Raw genomic sequence first — 21810 nt, 5'->3', positions numbered from 1 at the left:
CTTCAATGGCCACTTTCATTGCTTTATCTTGATCGGTTATTATTGCATTTGGAGGTTTGCCGCCCATTGCCCTAAGCCATATTTTCATCAACCATATGAAACTCTCAGATGACTCATTTGCTAGTAATGCACAACCAAGGAGTCTTGATTGAAAGTGATTATTCACACCAATGAATGGAGCAAATGGCATTTTGTATTTGTTTGTGATATATGTGGTATCAAATAAAATCACATCTCCAAATTCTTGATAGTCATCTCTACCATTTGCATCCACCCAAAATACATTTTTTACACGACCATCATCATCCAAATCAAATGCATAAAAAAATCTTGGATTTTCTTCTTGCATAAGCATAAAACACTCCAACATTGCATTTGCATCTCCTGATTCTAAATTCAGACGACGTTCCTTATCCAAATGATTTCTAACATCTTTCTCCAAACAACCAACTTTTTCATATCCTCCGTGTTGTTTGGCCATTGTGGCATAAATTTTATTTGTTCTCACTCCAACATGTTGCAAAGTATCAATACATTGCTTTTGAGCTTTATTGATGCTTCTATGACAAGGAAAATAATGTGCATATGTTGGGAAAAGTTCATGATTATGATCTTTAATGAAGCCATGGATAACCCACTTTCCATCACATCTTCTTTTAATATGCAAGCCAGCCTTACAATCCACCTTCAAACAAAGCCGTGGATTTTGGGAAGTCGACTCTCGTTTATTTCCATATCTTGTGCAAGCATATTTGACATCAATAAATTGTCTAGAAATCTTTGAACGGCGACTACTTTTGATGGAAACACCAAATCCAACACATTTAGCATACTGAACATAAAAAGAATAAGCATTTTCTTGTGACTCAAATTCCATTTCCAAGCAAGGTTCTTGAAAATTATTAGCCTCTAAATCACTAGCATATGAATCATTGTTGGCATTCTCACTAATAACAGGCTATTCAATTTCACCAATGAATTCCATTAATTCCTAATATACATATATACATATATATAAATATTAAAAAAGTGACAATTGTTCGATACACACTGAGCAAACATAAAAATCAATAAAAAAATATTTTAGAATAATATAAGCAATAACAGTTTGAATGTTTTTATAGGAAAAAAAGTACATGATATCAATTTAAGAAAGTAAAAGAACATGTTTATTCTATTGAGAAAAAAAGTACTACACAGTATATAAATCATACCTTGCAAAATGAAGAACACGTTTACTCTTTAAAGACACCCAAATGTGATATATGACTTGAACAGTAGAAGTAATGGTGTGTAGCCTTCATTCACAAATGGACAAAATTGCTTTCTATTGATGAGATTGATAGATCGGAAGATACATTTTTGATAGCTGTAACAAATACACTAAGAGTAAGACGTAATTATTTGGCGCGAGAAAAAAATGCCGCTTGAGATACCAATAATAAAAAATTATTAATTCATAAAGTATTTAATTTGGAGAGGCGGTAACCAAGTTCCCAGTTTAATTAATAGTATGACGTGGCCCAGTTAATAAGAGAGTGTAAATAGAGAGTGTTAAAGCAACTGACCCTAGCATTTCTCTATTAAAAATTATGATCTATAAGCGGTAAAATATAGCTGATAACACGATTTTATATCGTATATTTAGCTTGAAATCCATAGATATTTATAGCATTTTCCGTTTATTATATTGATTTATTACGATATTACGCGAGTTTTTGCTTTGTTTCAGGTTTTACACTCTTATTATGACTATTTGTGAAAAGGAGAGGAAATGGAGCTAAAACGACCACTATTTATGCCTAAAAGATGAAAAATGGGTGCTGAAGTAAAAAGGGAGTGCAAATAAGGCCCAAATGTGCTAAAAGAGACCAAAAGGCCCAAAGAAGCAATCCAGCCCACGAAGGAACCATTTGTGAGTGGCCCAACTAAATGCTGCAAAGAGGAGACGCACGTCTCCACGTCTCATTGGCCACGTCAGCAAAAGGGAGACGCACGTCTCCAGTCCCCTACATTCTCTCCACTTGAGACGCACGTCTCAAGTCTTCAACGAAGCTTCCCCAAGAATCGGAGACGCACGTCTCCAAGTCCAAGTCTGCTGGAGCTCCTCTTTTCACGCAATCCAACTGCAAAGCCTCACCTATAAATAGAGGCAGATACTTCAGTTCAAAGGGTCCGATTTTCTGCTAACGAAGTGCTGCCGAAATTGTTCTGTGCATTAAATTTTCTGCCTTCCTTTAATTCAAACAGTTATTTTCTCACAACGATTTCTACACCGAAAATTGTTGTGAAGCTTTTATAAATCTAGCCTTACGTTAGATTTATCGCCTTTTATTTTCCTTGTTTTATTTTCCGTCCGTTTAAATTCCGAAGAACGATCCAGCCAACCTGTGGTGGAAGTTCAGTACTCGAAGATTCAGTTTCAATTTATTTAATTCAGGTTTAATATTTACTGCCTTTATTTATATATTTACTTGCATGACATATTATATGCCAATTAACATGCCTTTTATTATAAGCCAAATTAATTTATGCATGCTTAACTGTATTAATATGTCTGGCTAAATTACTAAGGTATCGGTATGTAAAGTAAGTTAACCGTAGGGATCCGAAATAAATTGGCTTAATTATGTTTTGTTAATTATCACCTGTTTTTGGTTTGTATGTCTAATTTAATTAGTAAGTCTTAAGAACAATAGAGCGAAAGTTTGAGGTCTTAAGACGGTCAAAGGTTAAAATCAATAGAGCGAAAGTTTGAGATCTTTAACTGGATAGTAGACATAGGACATTAGTTTTAAGGATGGCGAAAGCGTATTAAAACTAATTAGAACTTATTTATTTTCAAAAATTGTTTTTACACCCGAGCGGGATGGCGAAAGCGTACGTTAGGGATATTAACTTGGTCCGAGTCAACAGAGCGAAAGTTTGAGATTAGGAGATTTAAATAGATAACAACTTCATAAAACAGGCATTTTATTAATTACGTTGTTTCCAAAAAGCTTTTCTAAAATCTAATGGGATGGCGAGAGCGTACATTAGGATTAGGATAGTAATCTAAATCAACAGAGCGAAAGTTTGAGACGAGGATTTTTAACCAATTGAATTAGTAAAGATTTTTAATTAAATTATGCAAAAGCCAATGGACCTTCGGATCACCTTAAGTTAAACGAAATACATACTGATATCTGTCTTTTATCATATTCTTTATTTCTCACAATCACTCTCCCTTAGGAACAATCAAAATATTAGTAGCCCTAGCTTTACATAGTAACCTTAGATAACGGTAGATCGATTCATAGTCCCTGTGGATTCGATATCTTTTAAAACTACACGACACGACTGTGCACTTGCAGTCATCAGATTTATAGACACGTAAAGTTGCGATCAAGTTTTTGGTGCCGCTGCCGGGGACTATTTAAGTCGATATCGTAACTCACTGTTACACCGTAGAGACTAGGACAATTCTTTCCTTTCTCTCTGAACGATTGTATGCTAAATACTCGTTCACAAGGAGGAGATTTAATACAACGAATTAACGAGATCGAACGTTTCATTAACGTCAAACGTCGAGCTCGCAATCTTCCCGAAGTAGCACCAATTCCGATTAATCAGGAATTGACTTTTACTGATCAAATTAATCAAATCACCCCAAAGTTAGAGATGGCTGCTCTTCGTCCTCTTAGAGACTATGCCGCTCCTTCGCGCGCTGAACCGCACTCAAGTATCGAACCACCTGCGATTGAGGCAAACAATTTCGAGCTGAAACCTTCGTTGGTCCAAGCTGTTCAACAGAATCAATTCTCTGGAAGCCCTGCAGATGACCCCAACCTTCATTTATCTGTGTTCGTGCAATATGCCGACACTGTCAAAGCTAACAACGTTAGTTCCGAAGCTATTCGATTACATCTCTTTCCTTTCTCCTTGAGAGATAGAGCTAGAGCGTGGCTTCAATCCCTGCCTTCTAATTCCATAACTACATGGGATGAATTGAAGAGAGTATTCTTAGCGAGATACTTTCCGCCTAGCAAAACTGCTATGCTCAGAGGTCAAATCAACGGATTTACCCAGAAAGATAACGAATCACTCTTCGAAGCCTGGGAACGTTACAAGGACATGCTTAGACTATGCCCTCATCATGGACTCGAACCATGGCTGATCATCCATACTTTCTATGGTGGTCTCCTATATAACACTAAAATGACTATAGATGCCGCTGCTGGCGGAGCATTAATGGACAAACCTCATGATGAAGCATATAACCTCATAGAGAACATGGCACAAAACCATTAACAATGGGGTGGAGAACGAGCCGCTCTAGAGAAAGCCCAAACCAAAGGAGGAATGTACGAAATAAGTGGTATAGACCGCGTTAATGCTAAAGTAGACGCTTTAACTCAAAAGATCGAGAACTTAACCATCACTCCTTCAGCCACTGCTGCAGCTGTAACACCTAACTGCGAGATTTGTGGATTGACTGGACACGCAGTTGCCGAATGTCAACTCTTGACTGGAATCCCATCTGATCAAGTAAACTATGCTCAAGGAAACCCTTATTCTAACACGTACAACCCTGGATGGAAAAACCATCCGAACTTTTCTTATAAAAACAACAACGCGTTGTACGCGCCTGGACAAGCACCTGCTGTACCACCTGGCTACCAAAAAGCGCCTGTAGCTGCTCAAAACACCCCTCGGAAGTCAAATCTAGAAATCATGATGGAGAACTTTATAGCTTCCCAACAACAAACCAATAAGGACTTCCTAAATCAAAACATCCACAATAGCGAGCAACTAAAACAACTTTCGAACAAAGTAGATGCCTTAGCTACGCATAACAAAATGTTAGAAACGCAAATCTCACAAGTAGCTCAACAACAAGCACCTACTGCTGCCCCTGCTGGCACGTTTCCTGCTCAACCACAACCTAATCCTAAAGGACATGCGAACGCGATAACACTACGAAGTGGAACGAATTACGATGGACCCATTGATCCTAGAACTCAAAACGCACCCATGTCACAACAAGAGCCAAAGGAAACCCAAAAGACATCAACTGATGATCAAACTGCTAAGACCAATGAGAGCAACAACGAAGTGGAACCTGAAAAAGAGAAACCTTACGTTCCACCACCACCTTATAAGCCACCAATTCCTTACCCTCAGAGATTAGCTAAATCAAAAACCGAAGCGCAATTTAAAAGATTTGTAGAACTTCTGAAACAATTAAACATAACCATACCGTTCACAGAAGCTATAACTGAAATGCCTTTGTACGCTAAATTCCTAAAAGAAATCCTATCAAACAAAAAGAGACTCGAGGATAACGAAACTGTAACACTTACCGCTGAATGTAGCGCTCTCATCCAAAATAACATGCCTCCAAAACTGAAAGATCCTGGTAGTTTCTCTATACCCTGCGTAATAGGTAAAACCATCATAGAGAAAGCCCTGTGCGATTTAGGAGCCAGTGTTAGTTTGATGCCTCTTTGGACCTGTAAGAAACTAAATCTGGGTGAGCTTAAAGCAACGAGAATGTCTCTTCAATTAGCTGACCGTTCAGTCAAATACCCTGTAGGAATGTTAGAAAATATCCCTGTTCATGTAGGTCAATTCTACATCCCAACTGACTTCATCATTATGGATATCCAAGAAGATTCTAACATCCCGATCATACTAGGAAGACCATTCTTAGCAACCGCTGGTGCAATCATAGATGTCAAGCGAGGAAAGCTTACTTTCGAAGTAGGAGAAGAGAAAATAGAATTTATTCTTTCCCAATTCCTAAAAGCACCCTCTATAATTGACACATGCTGCTCTGCCGACATAATCGACGAGTGTGTTAATGAAATAAAATCCGAACCAGATAAGGAAACCGAGATCCTAAAAATTCCTATACCGCCTATCTTTGAAGATGACAACTGGCGTGGGGAATATCAAGATGACCATCTGAGTGAATGTTTAGCCTTAACTCCTGATCCTATACCTGGACCGAAGAAACCTGCTATAGAACTGAAAACACTGCCTACCGATCTTAGATACGAATTCCTAGACAAAGAATGTAACCGACCAGTTATAGTTAACGCTGACTTAGGACAAACCGAGACTATAAAATTACTTACTGTCCTGAGGAAATACCCAACCGCTTTAGGATATAACATATCAGATTTGAAAGGAATAAGTCCTTCCCTCTGTATGCACCGCATTATGCTCGAAGACGATTGTAAAACCTCTAGAGAACATCAAAGGCGAATAAATCCTATTATGAGCGATGTGGTTAAAAAGGAAATCCAAAAACTGCTAGAAGCCGGAATAATATATCCTATATCCGATAGTAAATGGGTTAGTCCTGTTCATGTCGTACCAAAGAAAGGAGGAGTTACTGTAATCACTAACGCAAAAGGCGAATCTGTAGCGCAACATACCCAAACTGGATGGAGAATGTGCATTGACTATAGGAAGCTAAACAAAGCTACCAGAAAAGACCATTTCCCTTTACCTTTAATAGATCAAATGCTTGAACGCCTAGCTAAACACTCACATTTCTGTTATCTGGATGGATACTCCGGATTTTTCCAAATTCCTATCCACCCTGACGACCAAGAGAAGACCATATTTACCTGTCCTTATGGTACATTCGCTTATAGACGAATGCCTTTTGGGCTTTGCAATGCACCCGCGACCTTCCAAAGATGCATGATGGCAATATCTGCCGACTTCCTAGATGGAATAATGGAGGTCTTTATGGACGACTTCTCTGTCTGTGGAGGAAGTTTTGAAACATGTTTAGAGAACCTTGAATTGGTACTTAAACGATGCGTAAGCGTAAACCTAGTCCTTAATTGGGAAAAGTGCCACTTCATGGTTCGACAAGGAATTGTACTTGGACACATCGTATCTGATAGAGGGATTGAAGTAGATAAAGCCAAAATCGAAATTATCGAAAACCTTCAACCTCCCAAAATTGTTAGAGAAATAAGAAGTTTTCTAGGACACGCTAGTTTTTACCGATGTTTCATTAAGGATTTCTCTAAAATAACAAAACCCTTAACTAAATTACTAATGAAAGACGCCGAATTCATTTTTACCGATAAATGCACTAAAGCATTTCATACGCTTAAACGAGCATTAATCTCTGCGCCAATTATGCAACCTCCCGACTGGAATGAGCCTTTCGAAATAATGTGTGACGCGAGCGATTACGCTGTAGGAGCCGTTCTAGGGCAAAGAAAAGATAAGAAACTACATGTCATATATTATGCGAGTAGAACCCTAGACGAAGCTCAAATGAATTATGCCACGACAGAAAAAGAATTATTAGCTGTCGTATTCGCATTAGACAAGTTCCGTTCTTACCTGGTAGGAGCCAAAATAATCATATACACTGACCACGCCGCCATTAGGTACCTCCTAACCAAAAAGGACGCCAAACCGAGACTTTTGAGATGGATTCTGTTACTACAAGAGTTCGACCTGGAAATTAAAGATAAAAAGGGCACTGAGAATGTCGTAGAAGATCATCTCTCTCGATTGGAAAATCTGAAACCCGAACAAGTACCAATTGACGATGATTTCCCTTATGAAAGACTCATCGCTCAGTTAGAAGCCAATGAATTCGAACCATACCATCCAAACGCTGAAACCAACAAATTAGCAGAAATAGCTTTAGCCCGCTCTGACACACCTTGGTATGCAGATTTCGTAAACTACCTAGCTGCTGGTGTGCTTCCTCCTGATCTAAGCTACCAACAGAAGAAGAAATTCTTCCATGACCTAAAACATTACTATTGGGACAACCCACTCCTGTTCAAAAGAGGCCCCGATGGAATCTTTAGACGTTGTGTACCCGAGGAAGAAATAGGAAGTATAATAACACACTGCCATTCTGCACCGTGTGGAGGACACCATAGCACATCTAGAACCTGCGCCAAAATCCTTCAATCTGGACTCTTCTGGCCCAACCTGTGGAAAGATGTTTATTTTGCTGTACTAAACTGTGATAGATGCCAACGAACTGGAAACATTTCGAGACGCGATGAAATGCCTCAAAAGGGCATTCTGGAAGTAGAAATATTTGACGTCTGGGGAATAGACTTTATGGGTCCGTTTCCGTCATCGTTTGGAAATCAATATATACTCGTAGCCGTCGATTACGTTTCAAAATGGATAGAAGCTATCGCTTCTCCTACAAATGATACACGAGTAGTTATCAAACTCTTCAAAAACGTCATCTTTCCTAGGTTCGGTGTGCCTAGACTAGTAATTAGCGATGGTGGTTCCCATTTCATTTCAAGAATACTCGAGAAACTCCTTCGAAAATATGGAGTAAATCATCGAATAGCTACACCATACCATCCACAAACAAGCGGACAAGTAGAAGTATCTAACCGCGAAATAAAACAAATATTGGAGAAAACGGTTGCTATATCTAGAAAAGATTGGTCAACCAAGCTAAATGAAGCTTTATGGGCTTATAGAACAGCTTTCAAAACTCCAATAGGAACTACCCCATTCAAACTCGTTTATGGAAAATCATGCCACCTCCCGGTAGAGTTAGAACATAAAGCTTATTGGGCCATTAAGAACCTAAACCTAAATTACACTTCCGCTGGTGAGAAACGACTTCTAGACATAAACGAATTAGAAGAACTTAGACAAGACGCTTACGAAAATGCCAAAATCTATAAAGAGAGAACGAAAAAAATGGCACGACAAGCGTATATCTAGGAAATTTTTTAGCATAGGCGATAAAGTACTTTTGTTTAATTCTAGACTAAAATTATTTCCTGGGAAGTTACGATCTAGATGGTCTGGCCCTTTCGAAATAACTAACATATTTCCGAGCGGAGCGATAGAAATCAAAGGAGAAATCGTCAAACCTTTTGTCGTAAATGGGCAACGTCTTAAGTATTACCATCATCTCGAACACGATGAAAACATCGAAGTTTTTAAACTTGACGAGCTGCCCGCTCATTCGAAAAAATAGTTTTCTATTTTAAAAATCGTCGAGCTTACGACATAAAACAAAGCGCTTGGTGGGAGACAACCCACATTTATTTATTCTTTTATTTTATTTTTATTTTTAACCTTTTATTTTCATTTAAATAATCTATTCTATTTTTAATTATTTTAATTTTAATCATTTCTACATTTTTTTCCCTACATTTTATAATAACTACTATAATTATAACTGCTATCTTAATTCGAGAAAATATTCCTTTTTTTTTATAATTATATTTATTATTATAATTTGTTACATTTTTATATTATTTTTATTTTTATTTTTCTTCCTTTTAAATCAACACTAGCCTATTCTAACGTAATCTTAATATTTTCAACTTCTAGGTTTTCTTAACTACTAACTAAGATGCAAGAAGTCGATAATATGGAAGTTGTGTTCCGTGGTAGAGGACAAGAAGCAAGATTTGATAAGTTGGCTGAAAGACAAATGGATTTGACTTGCTACCCTCACCAACCGACTATGGTAAGACTCGGTATCGAAGAAAGCGTTCTACACCTGCTAAACCAAATTGGTTGGACTGGTTCTCACCTGTTCCGCAAGTTTAGTACCTACCGGAAGCTCACTCTGGAATTCTTGAGTTCCTTGACCTATCTTCCTAACTGTGGACAAGGACTGAGAAAAGGAGTCATTCTCTTTAGACTCTTTGGTATGGAATTTAACTTTTGCATGCGAGATTTTGCTGAAATGCTAGAACTACCTCATGGATCAGATGCATACACCAAAGTAGCTGAAGACAGCCTTGCGTACTGGGAGTTGGAAAGCTATTGGGGCAAGATCACTGGAAACGACAACCCTGAAGAGAACGAATTCCAATCTGAGAACATCCATAACCCTGCTTTCAGATACTTCCACAAGATCATTGCTCATTACATCTTTGGTAAACCCGATAACGTCACTGAAGTTTCTAGAGAAGAGTTATTCATCATGTTCTGCTCCTCTCAGAATCGCCCGGTCAATGCCATCGCATTCATGCTAACAAACTTCGAGCGCATCACGCAAGACGAAGTTTCACCTATTAGGATCGGCGGATTTGTCACTATGATTGCTAATGCTATAGGAATGAGAATACCTTTGCTTAGATTGACACCTCTTGGTTCCCACAATTCTATGGACATTCATTTATGCTTTAATCGAGGTATCATCGGTAACCTTGGACCTGATCAGTTTGATTTGCTCATCGATAACAAAGTATTGGATCAGTTCACCTTACCGAGTCCAAGGACGAGTGTGTACAACCCTGCTAACTGGCTTTACTATGGTCAGATTCCTGAGAGAGAACCCTCACCTGAAACCCCTCAAGCTTATGAACATTTCGATGAGGAAATGCACGTATCAGAATCTGAGCCTGACACTCCTCCTGGATACTATGACCCTAATCCTGAAGATGAACCCATTCCTGATTATGAACCTCTTTCTGAAGATGAACCTATACCCGAGTATGAGCTTGAGACTCCTTCTGAAGATTCTGTTGACGATTACACTGTTGATATGACTGATGTCGAGCTCGAGCCACAACAACCCGCTGCATCCACCGCATCAGTGAACCAAAGAATGCCTAATCAGAACACACACGAGCAAGCCATCACTGCACTGCAACAAGATGTACAACATGTGCGCAACGAGCTACACACTTTGCAAATGCACGTCTTCGATTTCATCGACACCGTCAATGCTCAATTCGACGAAGTCTTCAAACACATTTACTCTAATGTGCACAACAACAGACGTGGCTAGATGTTACCGTTTAGATTTTTAGATTTTATTTCTAGTTTTAGTAATTTCAATTTCTAAGTTTAGATTTCACTTTATGCACTTTTACATTCTATTCCTGTCAACACTCAGTACCAGTTTAATATTAAATGCAAAATTTTATTCATTACTGCTACTGTGTTATACTGCATTACTATTAACTTCTATGTATTCCTGTTTACCATATTTTTGCTGTTTATAGTATGATACAATGACACTGTACTGAGATAGTATTCTGTATTAATGCTACTGTCAGAACTGGTCCACACCTGCACGCGTGAAACCCACTTACCTGAGCTAGGAGACGCACGTCTCCATTCATGTGGGACCAGCAGTCTGCACGCATAGGACAGGAGACGCCCGTCTCCATGCCTGTCCCCCAGCAGACTGGCTGCCTGAGACGCGCGCCTTCCCAAGGCCAACAGTCTGCACTTTTGACCACGCAGAAGACTCTCTTTACTCCCCATTTTGAATTTTGAATTTGAATTTCAAAATTCATCATTCAATCTTCTTCATTCTTCCCATTATTTCTTCCATTTAAACACCATAAACCTAATTCATCCTCCATCATTCACCTCTTTAACTCTACATCATTTCCCATTCTTCTATTCCATTCAAACTTCAAACACCACCATAATTCCATTTTAATTCCACATTAACCACACCATTTTCAAACCACACTATAAAACCACACCACCACCACTCTTATTCTTCACAACCTTCATACCATTTTCTACCATTCTACTCTCCATTCTATTTTTCTTTTCAAACTCACCATGCCTCCACGTTCAATCATCCGTAGTGTGCGTCCAGAGAGACCACCACCTAACCTTAACAACATTATTTTCCGAGAAGACGACAACGATGCTCAAAGAACCAAATACCTCGCGTTCTATGAACGTTCGGTTGGTCCCACAAAATTTGTGAACACCGAATGTCTAGAAACTCTTGGTCTCATTGATGGTGTCACCCGTTTACTCACTAAATCTAGCCTACACCATCTTTGTACCAAACCCGTACCAACTTACGAGCCGCTCGTCTTGGAGTTCTTGAGCTCTTTCAACTACGACACTCCTTCTGATCAACCACTCTCAACCGGTAGCATCCAATTTCGGATGTTCAACCGTGAATATACTCTGGATCAAGAAGTAGTGGCTACGTACTTGCATTTTAATAATGCACCAAATGCTCTTCGCACAATTTTTCAAGAACTCAATGGTCGTTCATGGGAACATAATGCTTTCGACCTCTGGTTTAATCTCACTGGCGAAGTTCCTACTGGTTGGAGGGCTCTACATGCTTCTCACATTCAAAACCCCGCTATACGTTATTTTCAACGTGTTTTGGGGCATACTATTTTTGCGAGATCCAACAACCATAAGGTAAATCAGCATGAATTATTTTTCCTTTATTGTGCGCTAAACAATCTCCGTTTCAATGCCGCACCTTTTATGCTCCAACACATCCAAAGCTGTGTCAACGCCCCCGCTACAAATCCCTTCCTGTTTGGCGGTATTATTACTTCCTTGGCCTGTGCCTTAGGTCTTGGTGATGAACTCATCTCCCTCTCTCATCTCATGATGCCTGCTCAATCACTCGACCTCACTTATTGCCGTGACTCCCACTTGGTTTCACCCCGCCATGATGGCCGATACACCTTGGTCGTCAACAAAGTTCTGATTCCTTATGTCGTCCTTCCATGTCCAGAAAGAATCAACATCCGTTATGTTCAACGTTGGAGACTTATTGAAGACAATCCTCAAGACAACCAACCTGAACATCCTAATGAACCTATGGATGCAAATGAAGAAGAACTCAACCAAGGGCAAGCTGATGTCAACCAACCTCCTCAAAACAACCCTCCGCCTATCACTCTTGATGCCATGTATGCTGCCATTCAACGACAAGACCAACTTTTTCAAGCTATGCAGACAAACCAAAATGAAACACTGAGGCTTATTCGAGAGATGCAACAAGAGCACCGTGACTATGCTATTAGGAACGAAGGCCAATACACTGAAATTGCTACACAATTGAATGATCTCTACATTCGTGTAGATGGCTCTCCTACTAATAGACGTCGCCGTGTTCGTACAAGAGGCGCGAGCAGTTCTCGCAACCGCAACACTGAGGAGTAGTTTTCTTGCATTGAGGACACTGCATCATTTAAGTCTGGGGGAGTCGTATTACTTGCTTTAGTTTTATTTCCTTTTAGTTTATTTCCATTCCTTTTAGTTTATTTCCCTTCCTTGTAATGTTTTTTCTAATTCAATAAAGAATATTTATGGAATTTCAAGTATTATCTTTATAATTCCGTAGTTGTTTCAATTTCTTCCATTTTCTTGAGCCATAACAAAAATTTTGCTCCTAAACGATAAAATGCAAAACCCCACACGTTCGAGAAATACGAAGCTACTCAAACACCAAACGCATAGAAATTGACTTCGATTCAAGTCAATATCCTTATTGTTCCAACACTATAAAACCCCCAAGTATGCGTAACCGATTTGACTACCCTTTATACCGAAACCGTCGACTTTAATTTTTGAAGTAACCCTTAGTAGTTTATTCTAGCAGTCGGCACTGTCTTAGATACCAACTACGCAGAGAGTCGATGAATATAAGTGTATGATCCTCATAATAATAATTATGTGCTTAACCGTAATAAGAAATGTGCCTACTAAGTAAGGTGATCCTCACAAGATCATTTAACCTAACGGTCGCAAATCTCAAATACAAAGAATTTAAAAACTCATTGTTGATTGGTTCAGAAGTCATCTGGTACTGAACTTGGTAGGAGGGACTATTGTCCGATTCCCCGCGATCTACAATTGAGCGCTAAGGAGTATACCACATAATTGTGCCAGAACTCCATAAGAAGGATCATAGTCACTAACCGACTACTCTGCTATGTGCGTGTCAAGATAATGGGCGTAATGTGATTGCGCGCGAATGAAGAGGGTAAAACATGATGACGAGTCAAGGTCGAGCTATAATGGCATGATTCGGATTGGTATGCATACTGGGAGTTGTCTAGTGTCGCTACTATAAGTTTATTGCTAGGATCTGCAACATTATCTTAAAACAAGAACACTATGTAGTTGAGTATGACCGAACGACGTGGTGGAAGCATATTTCATTTCGCTGTCCTCCTATCTTTATCTTGTTATTTTGCTTGAGGACAAGCAAAGGTTCAAGTCTGGGGGAATTTGATAACACGATTTTATATCGTATATTTAGCTTGAAATCCATAGATATTTATAGCATTTTCCGTTTATTATATTGATTTATTACGATATTACGCGAGTTTTTGCTTTGTTTCAGGTTTTACACTCTTATTATGACTATTTGTGAAAAGGAGAGGAAATGGAGCTAAAACGACCACTATTTATGCCTAAAAGATGAAAAATGGGTGCTGAAGTAAAAAGGGAGTGCAAATAAGGCCCAAATGTGCTAAAAGAGACCAAAAGGCCCAAAGAAGCAATCCAACCCACGAAGGAACCATTTGTGAGTGGCCCAACTAAATGCTGCAAAGAGGAGACGCACGTCTCCACGTCTCATTGGCCACGTCAGCAAAAGGGAGACGCACGTCTCCAGTCCCCTACATTCTCTCCACTTGAGACGCACGTCTCAAGTCTTCAACGAAGCTTCCCCAAGAATCGGAGACGCACGTCTCCAAGTCCAAGTCTGCTGGAGCTCCTCTTTTCACGCAATCCAACTACAAAGCCTCACCTATAAATAGAGGCAGATACTTCAGTTCAAAGGGTCCGATTTCCTGCTAACGAAGTGCTGCCGAAATTGTTCCGTGCATTAAATTTTCTGCCTTCCTTTAATTCAAACAGTTATTTTCTCACAACGATTTCTACACCGGAAATTGTTGTGAACCTTTTATAAATCTAGCCTTACGTTAGATTTATCGCCTTTTATTTTCCTTGTTTTATTTTCCGTCCGTTTAAATTCCGAAGAACGATCCAGCCAACCTGTGGTGGAAGTTCAGTACTCGAAGATTCAGTTTCAATTTATTTAATTCAGGTTTAATATTTACTGCCTTTATTTATATATTTACTTGCATGACATATTATATGCCAATTAACATGCCTTTTATTATAAGCTAAATTAATTTATGCATGCTTAACTGTATTAATATGTCTGGCTAAATTACTAAGGTATCGGTATGTAAAGTAAGTTAACCGTAGGGATCCGAAATAAATTGGCTTAATTATGTTTTGTTAATTATCACCTGTTTTTGGTTTGTATGTCTAATTTAATTAGTAAGTCTTAAGAACAATAGAGCGAAAGTTTGAGGTCTTAAGACGGTCAAAGGTTAAAATCAATAGAGCGAAAGTTTGAGATCTTTAACTGGATAGTAGACATAGGACATTAGTTTTAAGGATGGCGAAAGCGTATTAAAACTAATTAGAACTTATTTATTTTCAAAAATTGTTTTTACACCCGAGCGGGATGGCGAAAGCGTACGTTAGGGATATTAACTTGGTCCGAGTCAACAGAGCGAAAGTTTGAGATTAGGAGATTTAAATAGATAACAACTTCATAAAACAGGCATTTTATTAATTACGTTGTTTCCAAAAAGCTTTTCTAAAATCTAATGGGATGGCGAGAGCGTACATTAGGATTAGGATAGTAATCTAAATCAACAGAGCGAAAGTTTGAGACGAGGATTTTTAACCAATTGAATTAGTAAAGATTTTTAATTAAATTATGCAAAAGCCAATGGACCTTCGGATCACTTTAAGTTAAACGAAATACATACTGATATCTGTCTTTTATCATATTCTTTATTTCTCACAATCACTCTCCCTTAGGAACAATCAAAATATTAGTAGCCCTAGCTTTACATAGTAACCTTAGATAACGGTAGATCGATTCATAGTCCCTGTGGATTCGATATCTTTTAAAACTACACGACACGACTGTGCACTTGCAGTCATCAGATTTATAGACACGTAAAGTCGCGATCAATAGCCACTAAAAATATACTATAAATTAATAAAATAAATAATAAATTTGAGATAGAAAAAGAGTTATCAAACATATTTTATATTTTTATATGAATTTATAACTTAAAAGTTATAAACTATAAATTCAAAATATGTCATATTATATAGAGTTTTAATGATCTATATAGAATAATGGAATTCTAACTAATCATCACACGTAGGGCTGGCAATGAACCAAACTAACTCGAAAATAGTTCGAAATTCGATTCAAAAATTAAATCGTTGAACTAAGTTCATGAACCAAATGAGTTGAATATGAGTTAAAAACTAAGTTCGTTAACTAAATGAGCTAAACTTAAACTATACATAGTTCGACTCGTTAGGTTCATGTGTCAATTTGATTATATGTGAGATAGATTATATTGTCTATAAGAGTAAGTATAAAGATTTGCTCTAAATCTTAGCATCATATTTTCTTTTAATCTAACTGTTTTAATTGATAATTTAAATTCTCTAGTGAGCAAAATATTTCTACAAATAATTTATACAAATAAAATTAACATCGTATAAATTCTAATCTTATAACTTTTATTATATTTCTATACTTTTTATTTAAAAAATATTAATTTAAAATATCATATATATATATATAATAGATTTTAAAAATTACTTTTAAGTCCGTAAAATAATAACAAGATAAACTTAATGAGTTGAACCGAGATGTTCGTGAACTTCTAACAAGTCGAGTTTGAGCTGAAAAAAAGTTCGTGATGAACTCGAACTCGACGAATTCTTAACGAGTCGAGTTGAGCTGAGGCGAGTTCGACTCGACTCGACTCATTTCCAGCCCTCATCAGACATATATGTGTTATGATTTAAAAATACTTAGACATTAAAAATATCATGATGAAAAAGAGATACAAATCAACGAGACTTTATTAATAGTTTTTTTCTTTCTTAATTTCACAATTTGTATATGAGATTTTTCACTATAGATTCATTAACTATATTGTTCTTCTTTCATATTATAAATATTATAAGTAAACTTTATCTTTTTTAAGGGAAATTTTTACTTATAATATGAGATGGAAGAAATACGTGATTATTTTTTTAAGGATCCACACAGACTTGAAACTATTATAAATTTAAGAAAATATTTTATAACAGATAATGGTCCACATGGCCTGAATAATTCAAATAATACAATTTTTTTTAATAAAGTAGAGACAATAATTCAAAAGTGAGTCTGAATGGGAGATAATGGAGGCCAACAAAGGGGGGGGGCGAAGTTGTCCTTTTGCTTTTATCTTTAATATAATTGATCTTATATTCAAGTAATGCTGACAAGAGTAATCTCCATAATCTGATCTTGAACTTATCTTTGAAATAATTGAATGCTTTATGGAATCCGAATTATTAAAGGTCCAAATTTCCATAACAGTCATCTTCAATAATATTTTCAGAAGTGCTAGCTAGAAGCACTATCACTTTCAGATAATACAGTCATGGCCTTCTTAATCTTGCTTACAAATTCTTTATGGCTCGAAGCAGCAGATAAAGAGGCAAGTAATTTTGATCGACCTAACAAGAAAGATGTATCTTCTGGAGAGATGGCATTTTTTTTATAATGACCAGGATGAGACGTGAACCAAGTATCTAATCTTGATGGAGAAAGCAATTCTGGGTTAAACTTTGACCACCATTTAATAGAAAATTTCTTTACTAATTGAGTGGAAGAGGACCCTTCCCATAATGGTTCAGTTGAAAAGGTCCATGATGAAATCCACGTAATTCCAAAAACAGCACAGAAACATAGTAAAGACTTATAATGAGGACAAGTAGTTTTTTCTGTAAAATTGTTGAAAGCCTTAGAGGCATAATTGGGAAATATTTCTAAAATTGGCCCAACAATTTTTAACCACTAAATAAACCAATTAGGGAAGCTTAGTGAAATATCTTTGTTAAACCATATAAACCAAGTGCGGTTAAAAGGTTCAACAGACAAAAAATTAAACCAAGCATCCATGTAATCAAAGTAAGAATAGTACTATGAATCAACCAGAAGGAGATACAACCTTATTAATTTTGAATTTAGAGAACTTAATTTTATATTTATCAATATGATCTGTCTGATGGGTAAGAGTAATAGACTCAGAATCAACCAAGATAAATTCGTATAATTTTCTGGTCTTAGATTGATCTTTAGGTATGAAGAAAAACCCCGGAGGGAAAACTCGTGAAATATTATGTAATAATGACGAATTTGGAGTACAATAATTTGTTTCTAAAGGTAATATTGGTATGGACAAATATTTAGTAATGAAAGTTGATTTTGGTAACGAAGGAGGAGGAGTATAATAGGCTAATTTAGACGGGGAAGCTTTTTGAAGGGTTAATGGGCTGGTAATTTGAGAGGTAAAAGCTAATGGGGTTAATAAAGTAGGCTTAATAGTTGTTAGAGGAGTAGCAGGAATAAGAGAGGTAACTTTGGAAATAAGACAAGGAGAACCTAAAATTATTTCCTTATCTCTTTTATCTTTAATAGGACGACCGTAATCATCTCTGGGGTCAACTGATTTTTTACTCATGTTTTCCCTGTAAAAATTCTCTAGTTAGAAAATATGGTAATGAGTTTTTAATACATTGAATATGCTCAATTTCAAAATCAAAACAAGACACTAATGCTTGCCATCTAGCAAAAATATGTTTTGAAACTAAATTTTTAAAATCTTTTTGTAAAACACTTTGTGCAGCTTTGCAATCTGTTTTTAATAAAAATGTTTTTGAAAACAAGTCATCCTGAAATTTTGTAATGCACAAAACAATGGATAAAATTTCTTTTTTAATAGTACTATATTTTAATTGAGTTGGGTTCCAAGTTCCAGAATAATATCTGACAACTTGTTCCTTTTCCATGCCCGGAAGTATTTGTTTTAAGATTCCCCAAAACCTATGTCTGAGGCATCCGTTTCAACAATAAGGTTAGCTCTAGGATCAGGTATTCCTAAACATGGTAATTTTTTAACTATTTGCTTTAATTATAAGACACTTTTGGTCATTGAATCATCCCAAGAAGGAGGATTCTTCCTAAGTCTCTTGAATAATGGTATACAAATGGTTCTTAAGTTGGGTATAAAGTCTGACACATAATTTATACAACCTAAGAATCTTTACAATTGGGTTTTATCTTATAATTCGTCTGGAAATTTACTAATAAATTCCAAAGATCTACTAATGGGGGTATACATGCCCTGTGAAATATCAAAACTAAAAAATCTTACCTTAGATTGAAATATTTTGAGTTTCTTTTTTGATAATACTAAATCATTAGCTTTAATTATCTCATAAAATTGGTTCATATGTTGTATATGTTGGTTTATAGAATCTGAAAATACTAATATGTCATCTAAATAGACTTTGGTGAAGTGAGAATAATCATTAAATATAGTGTTCATAATATTTTGAAACTCAGAATGAGCATTTTTTAATCCTAAAGGCATGACATTCCATTCATAGTGACCAAAGGGCACCACAAAAGCAGTTTTATATTTATCTTCTTCTTTTAATTGTATTTGATAATATCCAGATTTAAGATCAAACTTTGAAACAATACTTTTATTATGTAATCGGTTTATCAAATCCTTTTTATTAGGTATGGGATAACTAATCCATTGTAATGCTTTGTTTAAAGGTTTGTAATTTATTACTAACCTAGGACTTCCTCTTTCTAATTCAGAAACATTAATAACATAAAAAGCTGAGCAGCTCCATGGAGACTTACTAGGCCTAATCTAGCCCTTGTCCAAGAAATCTTTTATTTATTTTTTACAGTAATCTAAATGTTGTTTATTCATTTGTATTGGCCTAGATTTAGTAGAGATATTTACTTCTTTAAATTCAGGTTCATATGGCAAGGAAATAGTATGCACTTTTCTTTTCCCGAAAGCATAAGGTTGTTCTGAACAAAGGTCCTTTATAAATTTATTATGTATATCTTTAATTTTCTCTTGAATACTAGGAGATTGAAGTTGTCTTCTATCTTTTATAGTGTATTTCCTTATTAATAAAATTAATTTGTTTTCTTTTATTGTTAATTTGATTAATAAATGATATAACCTTACTCTGGACAGAGTTGAGATCTCTAATCTTAGGTTGTTCTAAGAATTCAAATTTAACTTTGCGCCCTAAGGCATTAGTGGTTATAGTTGTATTATTAACTGTGAAAGGGTAGAGTAAAGCTAGAAAAGGGGTTCCTAAAATAATGGACTCGTAGATATTTCTAACTAATAGATAAGAGGTTCGATAACAAATTTGATCTTTACATATTTTAGCACTAGATAATTTATAAGAAACTTGTAATTTATTACCCTTGGATCCTCGTATGGATTCTTTAGTTTTTTCATAATATTGAGTTGGGATCAACCCTTCTTGAATATAGTTTAAATCTGCCCCACAATCTATCAACGTAATTAATTCATAAGTTTTATCTTTAACAATGAGATTTATTTTATTATACCATTTATGTGATATTAATTTTTCTATTATGTTAATATAGCCTTCTTCATTATTTAAAACAATAGTTTCTTCATTATTTCTGGTTGAGCTAGATGAGGCTAATAAATTTTGATTAAGTTGATTTTTGAATAATCATGTTTCCTTGTAACTCTAAAACTTTAATTTCTATCTCATCATCCCGGGTTTTTAGAGTTCTAATTTCATTTTTCAATTTACTAATTTCTTCTTGTAAATCTTTAATATAAACAGTCTTTTCAACTGGTTTTTTAAATAGATCCATAGCATTTTTAAATTCTACTTTTTTTAATATTTTTTTTAGAAATATCATTTTCGTAAATAATATTTTTAGCTTGTCTCATGAAAGCATTCTTGCTTTCCGAGTCTTCCATTTTGTCCAATATTTCTATTAAGGTGTTAGCTTGATTATTTGTTAAAACATTAATTCTTTTGTTACAATTATCACAATTGCAGAAATCTAAACCTAAACATTCATCAGGATCAGAGTTTGAATTTTCTGAATTATCAATTTGATGTATTTCCTTGTAAGATTATTCTTCAGAGGATAAAGAGCTTTCTTCCTCTGAGTATAATAAGATATTACTTAAAGTAGTTATTAAACTTTCTTTTAATTCTTCGGAAATGTCTAAGTTACTTAGTTGATTAATTTTTTCTTGAACTTTGCATTTATTAGCATAATGACCAAACCGACCACACTTATAATATTTAATATCTTTGTCTTTAGGTTTATTAATGTGTTTTTTATAAGGGTTTTTACCATGATTTTTCTTGTAAGGTTTTTTATAGAATTCTGAATCATATTTATAAGGTTTCTTCTTACGATAATGAATTTTTTTTCTTCCTTTACTAAAAGCTTTTTTATTCTTTGGGTTACTGGGAGCTCTTAAAGGAGTAGCTCCATATTATTCACAAAATGATCCCATTTCGCGCTTATTACTAGCCTTTTCATTTTTAATCTTATTTTGTAATTTATAGTTTGTACAAATTTGTATATCCGTTTCAATAACATAACTAGATAATTATCCTAAGGTTAATGACTGATATGGAAGGGTGCCATTAATTTTTTTTTTAATATTAATTCTTACCTTTTCTGCAAATAACCTAGATAAACCACTAATAAATATTTCTTTCCAGTAATCTGCTGCACCATCTGACCTAAGGCATAGTTTAGACAAAAACATATCTCTATACCACCTATAATCAGACATGGTTGGACAATAAAGGTTTAGTAATTAGTCTGCTGCTCTTTGTTGGAGCTTTAAAGGCTCTCCTACAACGAACTTGATAATAGCATATAGGAGTCTTGTAACACAAATTTCTTTGATGGATTCTATTTTTACAGTTGAATCTATTTCGTGTTTATCTTCTATACTAAGGATATTATCCCACCATCCTTTTAATTGTCCCTTAAAGCCCATAACTAATATCTCTTTAGTATTTTTCTCAGAAATCCCTTTGAGTTTAAAGGCAGTGGCTGTAACACCCGAGGCCGAAGAAGGCGATGAGTGGTTGCACCGCATGTAACACCTGAGGCCAAAAGGGGCTATGGTG

General features: G+C 35.9%; 1 protein-coding gene and 1 non-coding gene across 2 annotated transcripts in view; both read right to left on the bottom strand.

Annotated features, from left to right (window-relative positions):
- Positions 1-21467, bottom strand: part of LOC131613809 (protein FAR-RED IMPAIRED RESPONSE 1-like) — a 23958-nt gene extending 2491 nt beyond the window's left edge. Inside the window, exons 1-2 of the mRNA XM_058885449.1 lie at positions 21345-21467; positions 14-958 (exon numbers count right to left, since the gene is read on the bottom strand). Coding sequence (XP_058741432.1) covers positions 14-958; positions 21345-21467 — 1068 coding nt within the window. The remainder of the gene's footprint in view (positions 1-13; positions 959-21344) is intronic.
- LOC131615282 (small nucleolar RNA R71) lies at positions 4036-4142 on the bottom strand. The gene has a single exon (XR_009287706.1). It is a non-coding gene; the product is annotated as a small nucleolar RNA R71 (small nucleolar RNA).
- Positions 21468-21810: the final 343 nt, after the last annotated feature.

Source organism: Vicia villosa, linkage group LG6 (genome assembly GCF_029867415.1).
Source record: "Vicia villosa cultivar HV-30 ecotype Madison, WI linkage group LG6, Vvil1.0, whole genome shotgun sequence".
Classification (NCBI taxonomy): Eukaryota; Viridiplantae; Streptophyta; class Magnoliopsida; order Fabales; family Fabaceae; genus Vicia; species Vicia villosa.
Note: the sequence above shows the minus strand (reverse complement) of the source record. Positions and strands in the feature narration are given on the sequence as shown.